The sequence below is a fragment of the Rana temporaria genome, chromosome 12, assembly GCF_905171775.1.
Source record: "Rana temporaria chromosome 12, aRanTem1.1, whole genome shotgun sequence".
NCBI lineage: Eukaryota > Metazoa > Chordata > Amphibia > Anura > Ranidae > Rana > Rana temporaria.
This window is the reverse complement of record NC_053500.1, coordinates 48,152,434-48,166,569: the sequence shown is the minus strand read 5'-3', so window position 1 is coordinate 48,166,569 and position 14,136 is coordinate 48,152,434. Positions and strand designations below refer to the sequence as shown.

The window sequence follows — 14,136 nt, the reverse complement described above, 5'->3', positions numbered from 1 at the left end:
TGAATGTGTACCTGCATGTTCCCATATCCTCAAAGTCCCAGAGATTCTGTGCTTTGCGGTCGGGGGGGGGACCATTTTCAATTGGTGTCCTTCCTATTCGGCAGGTTTTCGCTAAGGTGCTCGTCCCGATACTGGCCCGGCTGTGACAGCGGGGGTTTGTTATCATGGGATGTCTGGGCGACATTCTCCTACGAGCTTCTTCGAGCTCTGAATTGGTGGAGCCGTGTCTATCACGTGTCAGGCTCTCCAAGAGTTCGGCTGGTTTCTGGATTGTCCTGAAATCGGGGTTAATTCCGTCTCAGGGACTGGAATACCTGGTACTCGTCCTGGATTCCGCCGGGGCGGGAGTGTTTTTCTCGTAACGGAAAAACTTCAGACTCTATCTGCTGTGCAGCAGTTGCCGACCCAGTAGCGGTCATCTCTGCGATTCTGCAGGAAGGTTCTGGGTCCATTGGGGCCTCTTTCGAGGCGGTTCCTTATGCCCAATTCCACGCCAGGGTACTACGGAGGAAACTGCTGTCACGTTGGGACTAGCTTCCGTCGTCTCTGAATTACCAGATTCAATTGAGTCATCTGATCATGTCTCCCCCTGGTGTGGTGGCTGGCGTTTCCGGTGCTTCGGGCCGGGAAGTCGTTTTCTGCAGGCCACTGGACAGTGGTCACGACGGATGCCAGCCTCTCCGGTTGGGGAGGGGTGCTTGGGGCACCCAGTCAGCCCAGGGGCACTGGACTCAGGTGGAGTCCTGCCTACTGATCAACGGTCTGGAGCTCCGAACAATCAAGCATTGCCTTGCCAGGTGGTCCCTGGATCTACAGGACCGACCGGTCAGGATCCTGTCCGACATCGCCATGGTCGTGGCGTAGGATGATCATCGGGGAGGCACACAGAGTTCTGTTGCAGCGACGGGGGTCGCACACATCCTTTCGGTGGGCCAAAGGGTCCGTTCCGGCTCTATCGGCCGGGTACATTCCGGGAGTACGGAATTGGCTAGCCGACCTAAGTCGCACTACACTGGGCCAAGGAGAGTGGTCTCTCCACCCGCAGGTGTTCCAGGGTCTGTGCCAAAAGTGACGCACTCCGGACGTGGACCTTCTAGCGTTCCGTCTCTATCGGTAGGTGCCACGGTTCGTGGCCAGGTTTAAGGGCCCGTGGGCTGACGCGTCAGGCGCGTTGGTGGCTCCTTGGGGTCACTATCGCTTAATTTACACCTTCCCTCCTCGGAAGCTTCTTCCTCGCCTGCTGCGCAGAGTGGAAGCTGTAGGGATTCTATCAATCCTGATCGCTCCAGATTGGCCACGTCGCTCCTGGTACGCGGACCTGGTGCGTCTGGTGGCAGACGCCCCCTAGCGTCTTCCCCTGGGAGTTGATCTTCTGTTACAGGGTCCGATCTTCCACCCTGTTTCACAGCCACTGGCTTTAGCAGCGTGGCTGTTGTGAGCCAGGGGCTGAAGGACCGAGGCCTATTGGGCTCGGTGGTCTCTACCGTGCTGCGTGCACGGAAGTCTACCTCACGTAGGATTTCTCATCATACATGGAAGGCCTACAGCTCTGTGTGTGGGGTTCTGCTGTCTTTGCAGCAGGGAGTGGTTCAGGCTCTCGCCTTAAGTTCGGTTAGGAGCCGGATTTCTGCTCCTGGCTGTTTTACTTGCAGCGACCCTTGGCATCACACTCCTGGGTGCGTACATTGGGTCAGGGGGTCTGGCAGGTGGCCCCTCCGGTGCGCCCTCCATTACCCCCATGGGACTTGAATTTAGTCCTTTCGGTGCTTCGGGATGCTCCCTTTGAGGACATTCGGGAGGTTTTTTGTTTATTGTCACAAACGGTGATTTTATTTCTGGTAGCTATTACTTCGATCAGACGTGTGTTTGTCTGATTGATCTGGCGGCCTTGTCTTGCAAGGCTCCCTACTTGGTCATCCGTAAGGATGAGGTGGCGCTGCGGCCGCAGCCGTTTTTTCTCCCTAAGGTCGTTTCGGCTTTTAACATTGAGGTGGACATTGTTCTTCCACCCTTATGTCCTCTGCCGAAATGCCAGGAGGAGGCCACTTTGCATCCTCTGGATGTGGTTCGGGCCCTACGAGTGTACTTATGTTACGGTTCCGTTCCGGAAGTCGGACTCACTGTTCGTGTCGGTGGCTGGCCCTACAAGAGGGCCTGGCGGTCTCGTCGGCCACCGTTCCTAGGTGGTTGCGACGGATTGTGCTTCAGGCCTATGCCCTAAAGGGGCGTGCGCCGCCCTTTCGGGTTATGGCGCATTCGACCAGGGCGATCGGGGCCTCTTGGGCTTTCCGGCATCATGCCTCTGTGTTACAGCGGTGTTAGGATGCATCCTGGTCGTCATTCCACGCTTTTTCAAAGGTTTACGAGGTGGATGTGTGTGCATCTTTTGATGCCTCCTTCAGCCGCAGGTGTTACGGGCGGCAGTTTATGGTTGGAGTTTCTCTGTTGAGCAACTCCGGTTTTTGTTTGGGGTGTAACCTGGTTTGCTGTGTTATTTTCCCACCCCTCTAATTTTTTTTGACACTGCTTGGGGACGTCCCTAATGTCAAAGAAGGCTGTGTCCGTCTATGAACGGAAGAGAAAATAGGATTTTTGTACTCACCGTAAAATCCATTTCTCTGAGTTCATAGACGGACACAGCACCCACCCCTCCTTGGTTTGTACTGCTTGTTACGAACTGAGGCTCCTAGAGCAGGGTGTGGGTTATGCCTGGGGGAGCCACGCCCCCTGGGAGGAGCGTCACGAAGTAAAGGTTTTAACGCTTTAAGTGCTGTTAAATTCTGCCTAAACTCTCCTGGTAGGAAGAAGCAATAACCCTAATGTCAAAGAAGGCTGTGTCCGTCTATGAACTCAGAGAAATGGATTTTACGGTGAGTACAAAAATCCTATTTTTCCTCCGTCTGCAGAAAACGGACCATGACGGGGACCGATGAGATCGGGTGTCAGCGGATGTTCATCCACTGACACCCACTATCCCATAGGATACATGTATGTCTGTATTTCATCCAAAAACTGATGGATGAAATACGGACATACGGTGTGAAAGGGCCCTTACTGTCAATGTAGCTGAAGAGCTCAAACTAAGAAAAAAATAAGTAATACAAAGGTTGCATACAACATAGAACTTTCTTTATCGTACATCACGGGACACAGAGCGGCATATTCATTACTATATGGGTTATATGGAGTACCTTCAGGTGATGGACACTGGCAATCTCAAAAACAGGAAGTGCCCCTCCCTATATAACCCCCTCCCATAGGAGGAGTACCTCAGTTTTTACGCCAGTGTCTTAGGTGTTGGTCATGGTTTAGCTTGCCTCCACATCCTTGGGATTAAGGTGGGCTAACCGGTTCTGTCCAAAGGCCTCAGTGCTAAAGTGGTCAGTAACCGGACCCCAAACCATTGGGGTATAGCCCATAATGCTTTCTGTCACAGAGAGCTGGACTCTGGGCCCAGAACTTAGAAACCTTTGGGGGCCTAATGTTTCTGTTGCCAGGGTGCTGTATGGGCCCAGGACAGTGGATCCTTCATAGGAACCCAGGGCCTGAAGGTCTAGACGCCCCACGGAGATGGGGGAAGATTGGACCTCTTGCTGTGCAAAGTCCTGCGGCATGGAGCAGGTAAGTGAAGGAGAAACTTGCGGAACTTGGTTCGCAGCAGGTTTTTTCTGGGGGAAGGTCACAGTGGGACATGCCTATGGTTTATGCGCTGCATCTGGCAAGGTGAGTCACATATCTTAGGATAGGATGACTCTGTATGTATATATTCCCCATAATCGTGACCTCCCTGGTAGTATTGCAACTGGTGCTAGAAAGCATTGAAAAAGGGCCTGTGTGTATAGTGACAATTCTCTCTAAGAGAAGCCCCTAGGAATCTACTGAGGTTTCTTATGTAAAAGGGAGTGAATGCTCCTACCTGCAAGCCTGCTCAGAGAGGTCCAGGCGGTTGCTGCAGGAAAAAATGCCGCTCTGTGGATCCTGGCCTGGACGGCAGGATCAGCCTCTGACCTCCTCGTGTGGCCCCCTCCCCCCTCCGCCGGCGCGCGCGTCCCCGTGATATGGGCGCAATTTCGCGCCGTTTTTCTGACAGGGGAAGGGCGGGCCTGTAGGTAAAAGGAAGGGGCGGCCCTTCCAAAAAGTTCCCAGCTCAGTGAAGTGTTGGAACTGAGAGAGGAAGGACCAGAGCGGCAGAGTGGGGCGCCGAGGACACACAGTGGCCAAAGAAGAGTATTACAGTCTTCAAAAAGACTGTCTTTTACCCTAGAGATAGGGTTTCTTTTTCAGCAGTTTTTTTTGGCAAATACTACTAAAGGGGGACAGAATGTTTTTTCTTTCTTTGGTTTAAAAAAAAAAAAAATTAATAAGGAAGGCATTTTTTTCCCCAGAAAGGTTTTGGGCAACAACTATTTATTTTCCCAAACACCGTTAAGTAGCGGGCGTACCTCGGTATTGTACCATGGCATCTGGTTCAGAGGGTACAAGAGGTGGGGATTCCCCCAGAGGGTCTGAGGTCTCGGACAAAGTCATACCGCTACTTTCCCCAGAGGGAGCCTTGGTGGGACCATCGAGATCTGGGGCTGGAGCTGGCACGGGTCAGTCCAACCCTAGGGTGGTCACGGACGAGGTACTGTCCACCTCTCTAAAGGAGATGGAAAAAAGAATGGAAAAAATGATAGCCAAGGCTATGCAGGGCAAAAAACGGAATAGATCTCCGTCGCCCGAGCGTGAACCCCTCAGATGAGGAGGTCCCTTCTGCAGGGGAATTGGAAGACCTCTTGGACGAGGACCAAGTAGGTTCAGGGATCGAGGATCCGGGTACGGAGGAGTCTGGCGCAGGCTCCCAAAGGGAGAGCTGGTGGGTTCAAGTTTTAACAGACTTGGTCCATAGGACGTTCAGCTTGCCAGTACCAGATCTCCAAGTATCAACGGTCTCAGCTTTGGGCTCACTAAGAGCGCCTCAAACCAATGCGGTTTTTCCGATCCATCCTCTACTAGAGGAAGTTATGTTCCAAGATTGGGCCAAGCCAGATAGAATCTTTGTACCACCAAAAAGATTCTCTGCCTTATATCCTATGGAAGAGAAATTTTCCAAGAGATGGGCAGCCCCGGCTGTAGACGCGGCCATCTCATGTGTTAACAAATCTTTAACATGCCCTGTAGAAAACATACAGGTGTTCAAGGATCCGGTTGATAAACGCTTGGAAACGCTACTTAAAACCTCCTTCACTACTGCAAGGGCAGTAGTGCAGCCAGCTGTGGCTGCAATTGGGGTTGCACAAGCATTATCGGATCAAGCTAAGCAGATGCTTAAACTTATTCCTGCCCAGCAGGCAGAAGAATTTTCGGACATCCCTAGGGCCATACGCTTTACGGTAGATGCGATTAAGGATTCTATCCAGCAAGCGTCACGTTTATCGTTATCCCTTATCCATATGAGAAGACTCTTATGGTTAAAGAGCTGGGAGGCAGAGCCCCCATGCAAGAAGCTCCTGGTAGGGTTCCCCTTCCATGGAGGACGACTCTTCGGAGAAGACCTGGACAAATACATCCAGACCATTTCAAGCGGAAAAAGTACTCTTTTTGCCCACCAAGAAGAAGTTTCGGGGGCCTGCGTTTAAACGACAGTACTCCCCTGGGCAGGGGCCTTCCAATACCAAACAGTATCGACGGCCTCCTGCAAGATCAAATTTTAACAAGTCGCAGGGACAGGCCGTCGCAGGCAAGAAGCAGTGGTTTCGCAATCCAGCAAAGCCAGCCCCCAAGCCGGCCTTATGAAGGGGCGCCCCCACCCTCGAAGGTGGGGGGAAGACTGCGTCTCTTTGCAGAGGTTTGGGAGGCCAGCATTCCCGACAGAAGGGTACGGTCTTCCGTGGCTACAGGCTACAAACTAGACTTCCTAAAGTTTCCTCCTCCTCATTTTCAGGAGTCAAGAGTACCAAACGATCCGAAGAAGGGAGCCGCATTAATAGCGGCATTAAATCATCTACGGCCAATTTTGGACTTAAAAAGGGTGAATGCATACCTAAAGGTCCGCTCATTTCGGATGGAATCCGTGCGGTCAGCAGTTGCCGCACTTCAGAAGGACGATTTTATGGCATCCATAGACATAAAGGATGCTTACCTTCATGTTCCAGTTTACCAGCCACATCAAAGATTTCTACGCTTCTCGGTGGCTCTACGTCATTTCCAATTCGTGGCGCTTCCCTTCGGGTTGGCTACGGCCCCCCGGGTGTTTACGAAGGTCCTAGCTCCAATCCTAGCCAATCTAAGGAGCCAAGGGGTCACGATCCTAGCATACCTGGACGACCTCCTAGTCATAGATCACTCGTCTCCTGGCTTGGAACGAGCAGTGGCCCTCACAGTTCAGTACCTCGAGAGGTTCGGCTGGGTCCTAAATCGAGAAAAATCAGCATTCCAGCCCACAAGGCAGTTGGAATATCTCGGCATGAGATTAGACACAGAACAACAGAGGGTGTTTCTGCCTCTGATAAAAGTCAAAGCCATCAAGGAATTAATCCTACTGGTTCTAAGCAAGAAGGAACCAACTGTTCGCCTATGTATGCGGTTACTAGGCAAGATGGTGGCCACATTCGAGGCGGTACCGTACGCCCAGAGCCACACTCGCATCCTGCAGGCAGCCATCCTGTCAGCATGGAGCAGGAGGCCACAGGCCTTAGATATCCCTTTGCCGCTCTCATCAAGAGTCCGACAAAGTCTGTGTTGGTGGTTAGACCCTCAGAATCTACTGAAGGGGAAGTCTTTCAGCCCAGTGGCTTGGAAGATAGTAACCACAGACGCCAGCCTGACAGGCTGGGGAGCAATTTTGGATGGTTGCACTCGCCAAGGCACTTGGGCAAAGCCAGAGAAGCAGTTGCCCATCAACATCTTGGAGCTCAGAGCTGCTCGACTAGCCCTCAGGGCTTGGACGTCCAAGTTGCAGGGGTTCCCGGTGAGAATTCAATCGGACAATGCCACGGCAGTGGCATACATAAATCACCAAGGGGGAACCAAGAGTCAAGCCGCTCAGAGAGAGGTGAGCTTGATTCTCCTATGGGCAGAAGCTCATGTGCCCTGCATATCGGCAATATTCATTCCAGGAGTGGACAACCTTCAGGCGGACTTTTTAAGTCGCCAGACTCTGTTGCCGGGGGAATGGTCTCTACATCCACAGGTCTTTCAGACACTCTGCCAGAGATGGGGAGTGCCGGACGTGGACGTCATGGCATCAAGACTCAACAAGAAGCTAGACAGGTTCATATCCCGCTCAAGGGATCCGATGGCCTGCAGAACCGATGCGCTGGTTTGCCCTTGGCATCAGTTCAAACTTCTTTATGCTTTTCCCCCGCTCCAGTTACTACCCCGCCTGCTGCGCAGGATCAGGGTGGAGCACATACCAGTCATCCTGGTAGCTCCATCATGGCCCAGAAGGGCATGGTATTCACTAATCCTAAAGATGGTAGTGGGAGACCCTTGGACTCTTCCTCTACGGCCAGACCTGCTATCGCAAGGTCCGATCCTCCACCCTGCCTTACGGCATCTAAATTTGACGGCCTGGAAGCTGAATCCCTGATTCTCAGGGGTAGAGGTCTGTCTCAGAAGGTAATCTCTACCCTAATCAGAGCCAGGAAACCGGTCTCTAGGGTGATTTATTACAGGGTCTGGAAGGCCTATGTAGGCTGGTGTGAGTCCAAGTTATGGCTTTCTCGTAAGTTTACCATCGATAGAGTATTAAGTTTTCTCCAGCTAGGAGTGGATAAAGGACTGGCATTAAGCACTATCAAGGGACAGATTTCAGCTTTGTCAGTGTGGTTTCAGCGGCCGCTGGCCACCCACTCGCTGGTTAAGACCTTCATGCAGGGGGTCTTACGTATTAATCCTCCAGTTAAATCCCCGCTTTGTCCGTGGGATTTAAATCTTGTTCTGTCAAGTTTACAGAAACAACCTTTTGAGCCGTTGGCTGAAATTCCTTTGGTTTTACTGACAAGGAAGTTAGTATTTTTGGTCGCCATAGTTTCCGCCAGAAGAGTATCGGAACTGGCAGCCTTATCCTGTAAGGAACCATATCTTATTTTGCATAAGGACAGGGTCGTTCTCCGCCCTCATCCTTCCTTCCTACCAAAGGTTATATCCAGTTTTCATCTAAACCAGGATTTGGTATTACCATCCTTCTTTCCTAAACCTACTTCCAGAAAGGAAGGGTTGCTGCATACCTTGGATATTGTCAGGGCCATGAAGGCCTATCTTAACCGCTTAAGCCCCGGACCATTTTGCAGCTAAATGCCCAGGCCAGGTTTTGCAATTCGGGACTGCGTCGCTTTAACAGACAATTGCGCGATCGTGCGACGTGGCTCCCAAACAAAATTGGCGTCCTTTTTTCCCCACAAATAGAGCTTTCTTTTGGTGGTATTTGATCACCTCTGCGGTTTTTATTTTTTGCGCTATAAACAAAAATAGAGCGACAATTTTGAAAAAAAATCAATATTTTTTACTTTTTGCTATAATAAAAATCCCCCAAAAACATATATAACATTTTTTTTTCCTCAGTTTAGGCCGATACGTATTCTTCTACCTATTTTTGGTAAAAAAAATCGCAATAAGCGTTTATCGATTGGTTTGCGCAAGATTTATAGTGTTTACAAAATAGGGGAGTTTTATTGCATTTTTATTAATTTTTTTTTTTTTACTACTATTGGCGGCGATCAGTGATTTTTTTCGTGACTGCGACATTATGGCGGACACTTCGGACAATTTTGACACATTTTTGGGACCATTGTCATTTTCACAGCAAAAAATGCATTTAAATTGCATTGTTTGTTGTGAAAATGACAGTTGCAGTTTGGGAGTTAACCACAGGGGGCGCTGTAGGAGTTGAGGATCACTGTGTGTGTGTTTACAACTGTAGGGGGGTGTGGCTGTAGGATGGACGTCATCGATCGAGTCTCCCTATATAAGGGATCACTCGATCGATGCGCCGCCACAGTGAAGCACGGGGAAGCCGTGTTTACATACGGCTCTCCCCGTTCTTCAGCTCCGGGGAGCGATCGCGACGGAGCGGCTATAAACGAATAGCCGCGCCGTCGTCCCGGATCGCTCCCCGAGGGATCCCGCCCGCCGCACGCAGCGGAGGGGGTCCCGATCGGACCCCCCACCCGCTAGAAGGCAAGGGCGTATATATACGCCCTTCTGCCTGTCCGTGCCATTGTGCGGACGTATATAGGCGTGCGGCGGTCGTTAAGTGGTTAAAGCTACAGAGAAGATCCGGAAAACAGATGTGTTGTTCATTTTACCGGATGGGCCCAAGAAGGGGCAGGCAGCTGCAAAATCCACCATCTCGAGGTGGATTAAACAGTTAATCACTCAGGCCTACGGCTTGAAAGGGTTGCCTCCTCCGTTATCATTAAAGGCTCATTCTACTAGGGCCATGGGCGCCTCCTGGGCAGCACACCACCAGATCTCTATGGCTCAAGTTTGCAAGGCGGCAACCTGGTCTTCTGTCCACACGTTTACAAAATTCTACCAGTTGGACGTAAGAAGGAATACTGATACAGCCTTTGGGCAGGCAGTGCTGCAGGCTGCAGTTTGAGACCCTCGGATTCCGGGGGCTCCCTTTTGAGTTAAATTTAAAATTATTTTTTCTCAACTAAGTTGGATTTATTATGATTTGAGTATATCTCTAAATTAAATCCTTTTGTCTTGGGAAGATGTTCTCCCTCCCCTCATTGTAAGCATTGCTTTGGGACATCCCATATAGTAATGAATATGCCGCTCTGTGTCCCGTGATGTACGATAAAGAAAGAGATTTTTAATACAGCTTTTCTGTAAAATCTTTTTCTTGGAGTACATCACGGGACACAGAGCTCCCACCCCTCTTTTGGGGACCATTTTGGGAGGCATACTGCTTGCTACAAAACTGAGGTACTCCTCCTATGGGAGGGGGTTATATAGGGAGGGGCACTTCCTGTTTTTGAGATTGCCAGTGTCCATCACCTGAAGGTACTCCATATAACCCATATAGTAATGAATATGCCGCTCTGTGTCCCGTGATGTACTCCAAGAAAAAGATTTTACAGGTAAGCTGTATTAAAAATCTCTTTTTTCCTTTCATATTTAAAAAAACAAAGTGCACACAAAGGTATTTTTAATGGGCACAAGAAGCTTTTCCTCCCTTCTTTCTTTTTCATGTTGTGTGTGTGTGTGTGTTTTTTTTTCTTTCTTTCTTTTTTACAATAGAAGTACACCAGTAACTAGGAATGATTATATGCTCAAAGTTGTGTAATGTTTTGTGCAATATTACAAGGCTGCCATTTCTAACAGCAATAACCTACATGTGGATATTTTGTAGGGAACGCAGTAAGTGTAAAAGTAATGGTGGATGAAAATGGCCGCTCTCGGGGATTTGGATTTGTCAACTTTGGCAATCATGAAGAAGCACAGAAAGTAAGTACATTTTTGTTTTTAAATGAAATGAATGCCTGTTTGTATTCTAGGTATAGCTTTGTCCCTGATTTAAAGTCCTAGCTATATAAAACCCAATAACATTGCATTGCATGCATATGTGTAGTGCAAAACACTCCTGTACTTGTATACACTTTATTTGTACATTGTGTCAAAGGAAAGTGTGTTTTTTTTTTGTTTTTTTTGTTTTTGCTTCTTTTTTTTTTCTTTTTTTGGTATAGGCAGTTGCTGAAATGAATGGCAAAGAGATAAACGGGCGTATGGTTTATGTAGGAAGAGCTCAGAAGAGGATAGAACGTCAGTGTGAACTCAAGCGCCGATTTGAGCAAATCAAGCAGGAACGAATTAGTAGATATCAGGTATGAAAACTTTTATTGAATTTTGCTGTAACATCAGGGAGGGATATTTTACTAAAAACTGGCTTCTAATTGCAGCTTGTTTACTTAAAGGGGTTGTAAAGGATTATTTTTTTCTAAATAGCTTCCTTTACCTTAGTGCAGTCCTCCTTCACTTACCTCGTCCTTTCATTTTGCTTTTAAATGTCTTTATTTCTTCTGAGAAATCCTCACTTCCTGTGAATACTCACCACAGTAATGCGAGGCTTTCTCCCTGGTGTGGAGAAAGCCTCTTGAGGGGGGAGGGGGCGAGGAGCCAAGTCAGGACACTCTCTACTTTGCATATAGAGAAAGGAGCTGAGTGTTAGTGGGCGTCCTGACACTCCTGCTCGCCCCCTCAAGAGGCGTTCTCCACACCAGGAAGAAAGCCTCACATTACTGTGTGGAGTAAGACAGAAGAACAGGAAGTGAGGATTTCTCAGAAGAAATAAGGACATTTAAAAGCAAAATGGAAGGATGAGGTAAGTGAAGGAGGACCGCACTAAGGTAAAGGAAGCTATTTAGGGAAAAAAAATTTTTATTTTACAACCCCTTTAAGCTTTGACAATAAAACCTGGAAGCCGATTGGTTAATATGTACAGCATCACCAGTTTTAGTAAATCTTCCCCCATTGTCTTCCTGCTACAGATTGAACAATAGGATGAATACATTAGTTTCCAGCATTTAGAAACGCACAGTACATTATGCAATGATGTTATTGGATTATCTGACCTAAAAATTGATTTGTTTTTAAATGATGCTAGGGAGTTAAATCATCCAACAGATCTCTTGTGGAGGTTTTTTTTTTAATATATATATATATATATATATATATATATATATATATATATATATATATATATATATATATATATATATATATATATATATATATATATATATATATATATATATATATATATATATATATATATATATATATATATATTAAATAATAAATTCCACTGCGCTACTGTGAGTAAACAGAATAATGAAAAAGTGGTGTGCAAATAATACCTGAGGCTGCTATATCTAATAGTGTTCACATAACACAATGAGAAAAAACAAACTAAATAAATGATGATAAGCGCTCCAGGTATGTGATAAATCACAATACAGTGTATAAACAAATGAATAAAACACAATCAAATAAAAGGGAGTGGGTGACCAAACTCAAAATGTGCTGTGCGTGTCAAGAAGTCTGTGTAAAGACACCGTGAAACTCTTTGGGGGTGTCGCGTCCCCTGTGAGTCAAGAGTCACTACAATGTGCACATATGCATATAGATAATGTGAAAAAAAATTTTATAATAGTAATAGGTGATCTCTAAATAGATCTAAAGTAGGCAGCAATAGTGATGGTGATATGACAGTCTATTGGTGAGGATGATGGGATGTTCACATATGACAATTCCTGTATGTAAGGCAGTGATAGGGGGATCCTTATTAGTGTTGCAGTTCCCTTACCATGAAGGTGCTATATGTGCGCATATAGGGATATCCCTCAGGGTCTCCAATCGCCTATTTCCTGGGATCACTCAGTGCAGATATTTTCAACTGGTGTGTGCCTTGAAGGTGTTAATAATGTTGGTCCTCCGGGTCTCCAATTCCTTTATCTTGGGATCACTCGGTTGGCTGTAGCTGCTGCATAACTCCAAAAGGGTCCAAATAGTGGTGTTCCAATAGGTAAAGCAATGGGATAGGGAGAAAAAAGATTGCCTCCGATTGTGTAGTGGGTTTAGGGATCCAAAAATTATTTATTAGGAACATAAAAAGCAGGTGATACAGAGGATAGCTCAGAAGACGGTTTTGTATTGCCAAACAGCGCTGGTGAATACAGTGCAGACGTGGCGTTTGAAATTACCGCCTACGTCCTGTGGCCTCCGGCTTGTGTGAGCCGAGACCGAGGAAATCACTCACACAAGCCGGAGGCCACAGGACGTAGGCGGTAATTTCAAACGCCACGTCTGCACTGTATTCACCAGCGCTGTTTGGCAATACAAAACCGTCTTCTGAGCTATCCTCTGTATCACCTGCTTTTTATGTTCCTAATAAATAATTTTTGGATCCCTAAACCCACTACACAATCGGAGGCAATCTTTTTTCTCCCTATCCCATTGCTTTACCTATTGGAACACCACTATTTGGACCCTTTTGGAGTTATGCAGCAGCTACAGCCAACCGAGTGATCCCAAGATAAAGGAATTGGAGACCCGGAGGACCAACATTATTAACACCTTCAAGGCACACACCAGTTGAAAATATCTGCACTGAGTGATCCCAGGAAATAGGCGATTGGAGACCCTGAGGGATATCCCTATATGCGCACATATAGCACCTTCATGGTAAGGGAACTGCAACACTAATAAGGATCCCCCTATCACTGCCTTACATACAGGAATTGTCATATGTGAACATCCCATCATCCTCACCAATAGACTGTCATATCACCATCACTATTGCTGCCTACTTTAGATCTATTTAGAGATCACCTATTACTATTATAAAAATTTTTTTCACATTATCTATATGCATATGTGCACATTGTAGTGACTCTTGACTCACAGGGGACGCGACACCCCCAAAGAGTTTCACGGTGTCTTTACACAGACTTCTTGACACGCACAGCACATTTTGAGTTTGGTCACCCACTCCCTTTTATTTGATTGTGTTTTATTCATTTGTTTATACACTGTATTGTGATTTATCACATACCTGGAGCGCTTATCATCATTTATTTAGTTTATATATATATATATATATATATATATATATATATATATATTATTAATTTGTTTTCCTTCATCTTGTGACTCGGTAAAGTTGCATACATATTTATTATTTTTTATTTATTTTTTAATTACAGGGAGTAAACTTGTATGTAAAGAACCTGGATGATGGTATTAGTGATGACAGGCTCAGAAAAGAGTTTGCCCGATTTGGCACCATTACCAGTGCAAAGGTACTCATGTTAACTGTGAAATGTTTCAATTTGTTAGTTAAAACCACTTGCCTACTGGACGCTTTCACCCCCTTCCTGCCCAGGCCAATTATTAGCTTTCAACGTTGTCACACTTGCGCGGTCATGCAACACTGTATCCAAACAAAATTATTTTTTTTTTTTTAGACAGATCAAGCTTTCTTTTAGTGGTATTAAATCACTGGGGTTTGCTACACAAATAAAAAAACGACCAACAATTTCGGGGGAAAAAAGTTATTTACAAAATTTTATAACAGAAACAAAGTAATTTTTCTCTTTCACTGATGTGCGCTGATGAGGCTACACATGGATGAGGAGGCACTGATGG

At 46.8% G+C, this 14,136-nt stretch overlaps 1 protein-coding gene across 5 annotated transcripts in view; it reads left to right on the top strand.

Annotated features, from left to right (window-relative positions):
- LOC120919568 (embryonic polyadenylate-binding protein-like) overlaps nt 1-14,136 on the top strand; it is a 154,664-nt gene that overhangs the window by 57,872 nt on the left and 82,656 nt on the right. For all 5 annotated transcript variants that reach the window (XM_040331776.1, XM_040331779.1, XM_040331777.1 and 2 more), the window contains exons 6-8: nt 10,343-10,437; nt 10,677-10,814; nt 13,695-13,790. In XM_040331776.1, the coding sequence (XP_040187710.1) occupies nt 10,343-10,437; nt 10,677-10,814; nt 13,695-13,790 (329 nt within the window). The remainder of the gene's footprint in view (nt 1-10,342; nt 10,438-10,676; nt 10,815-13,694; nt 13,791-14,136) is intronic.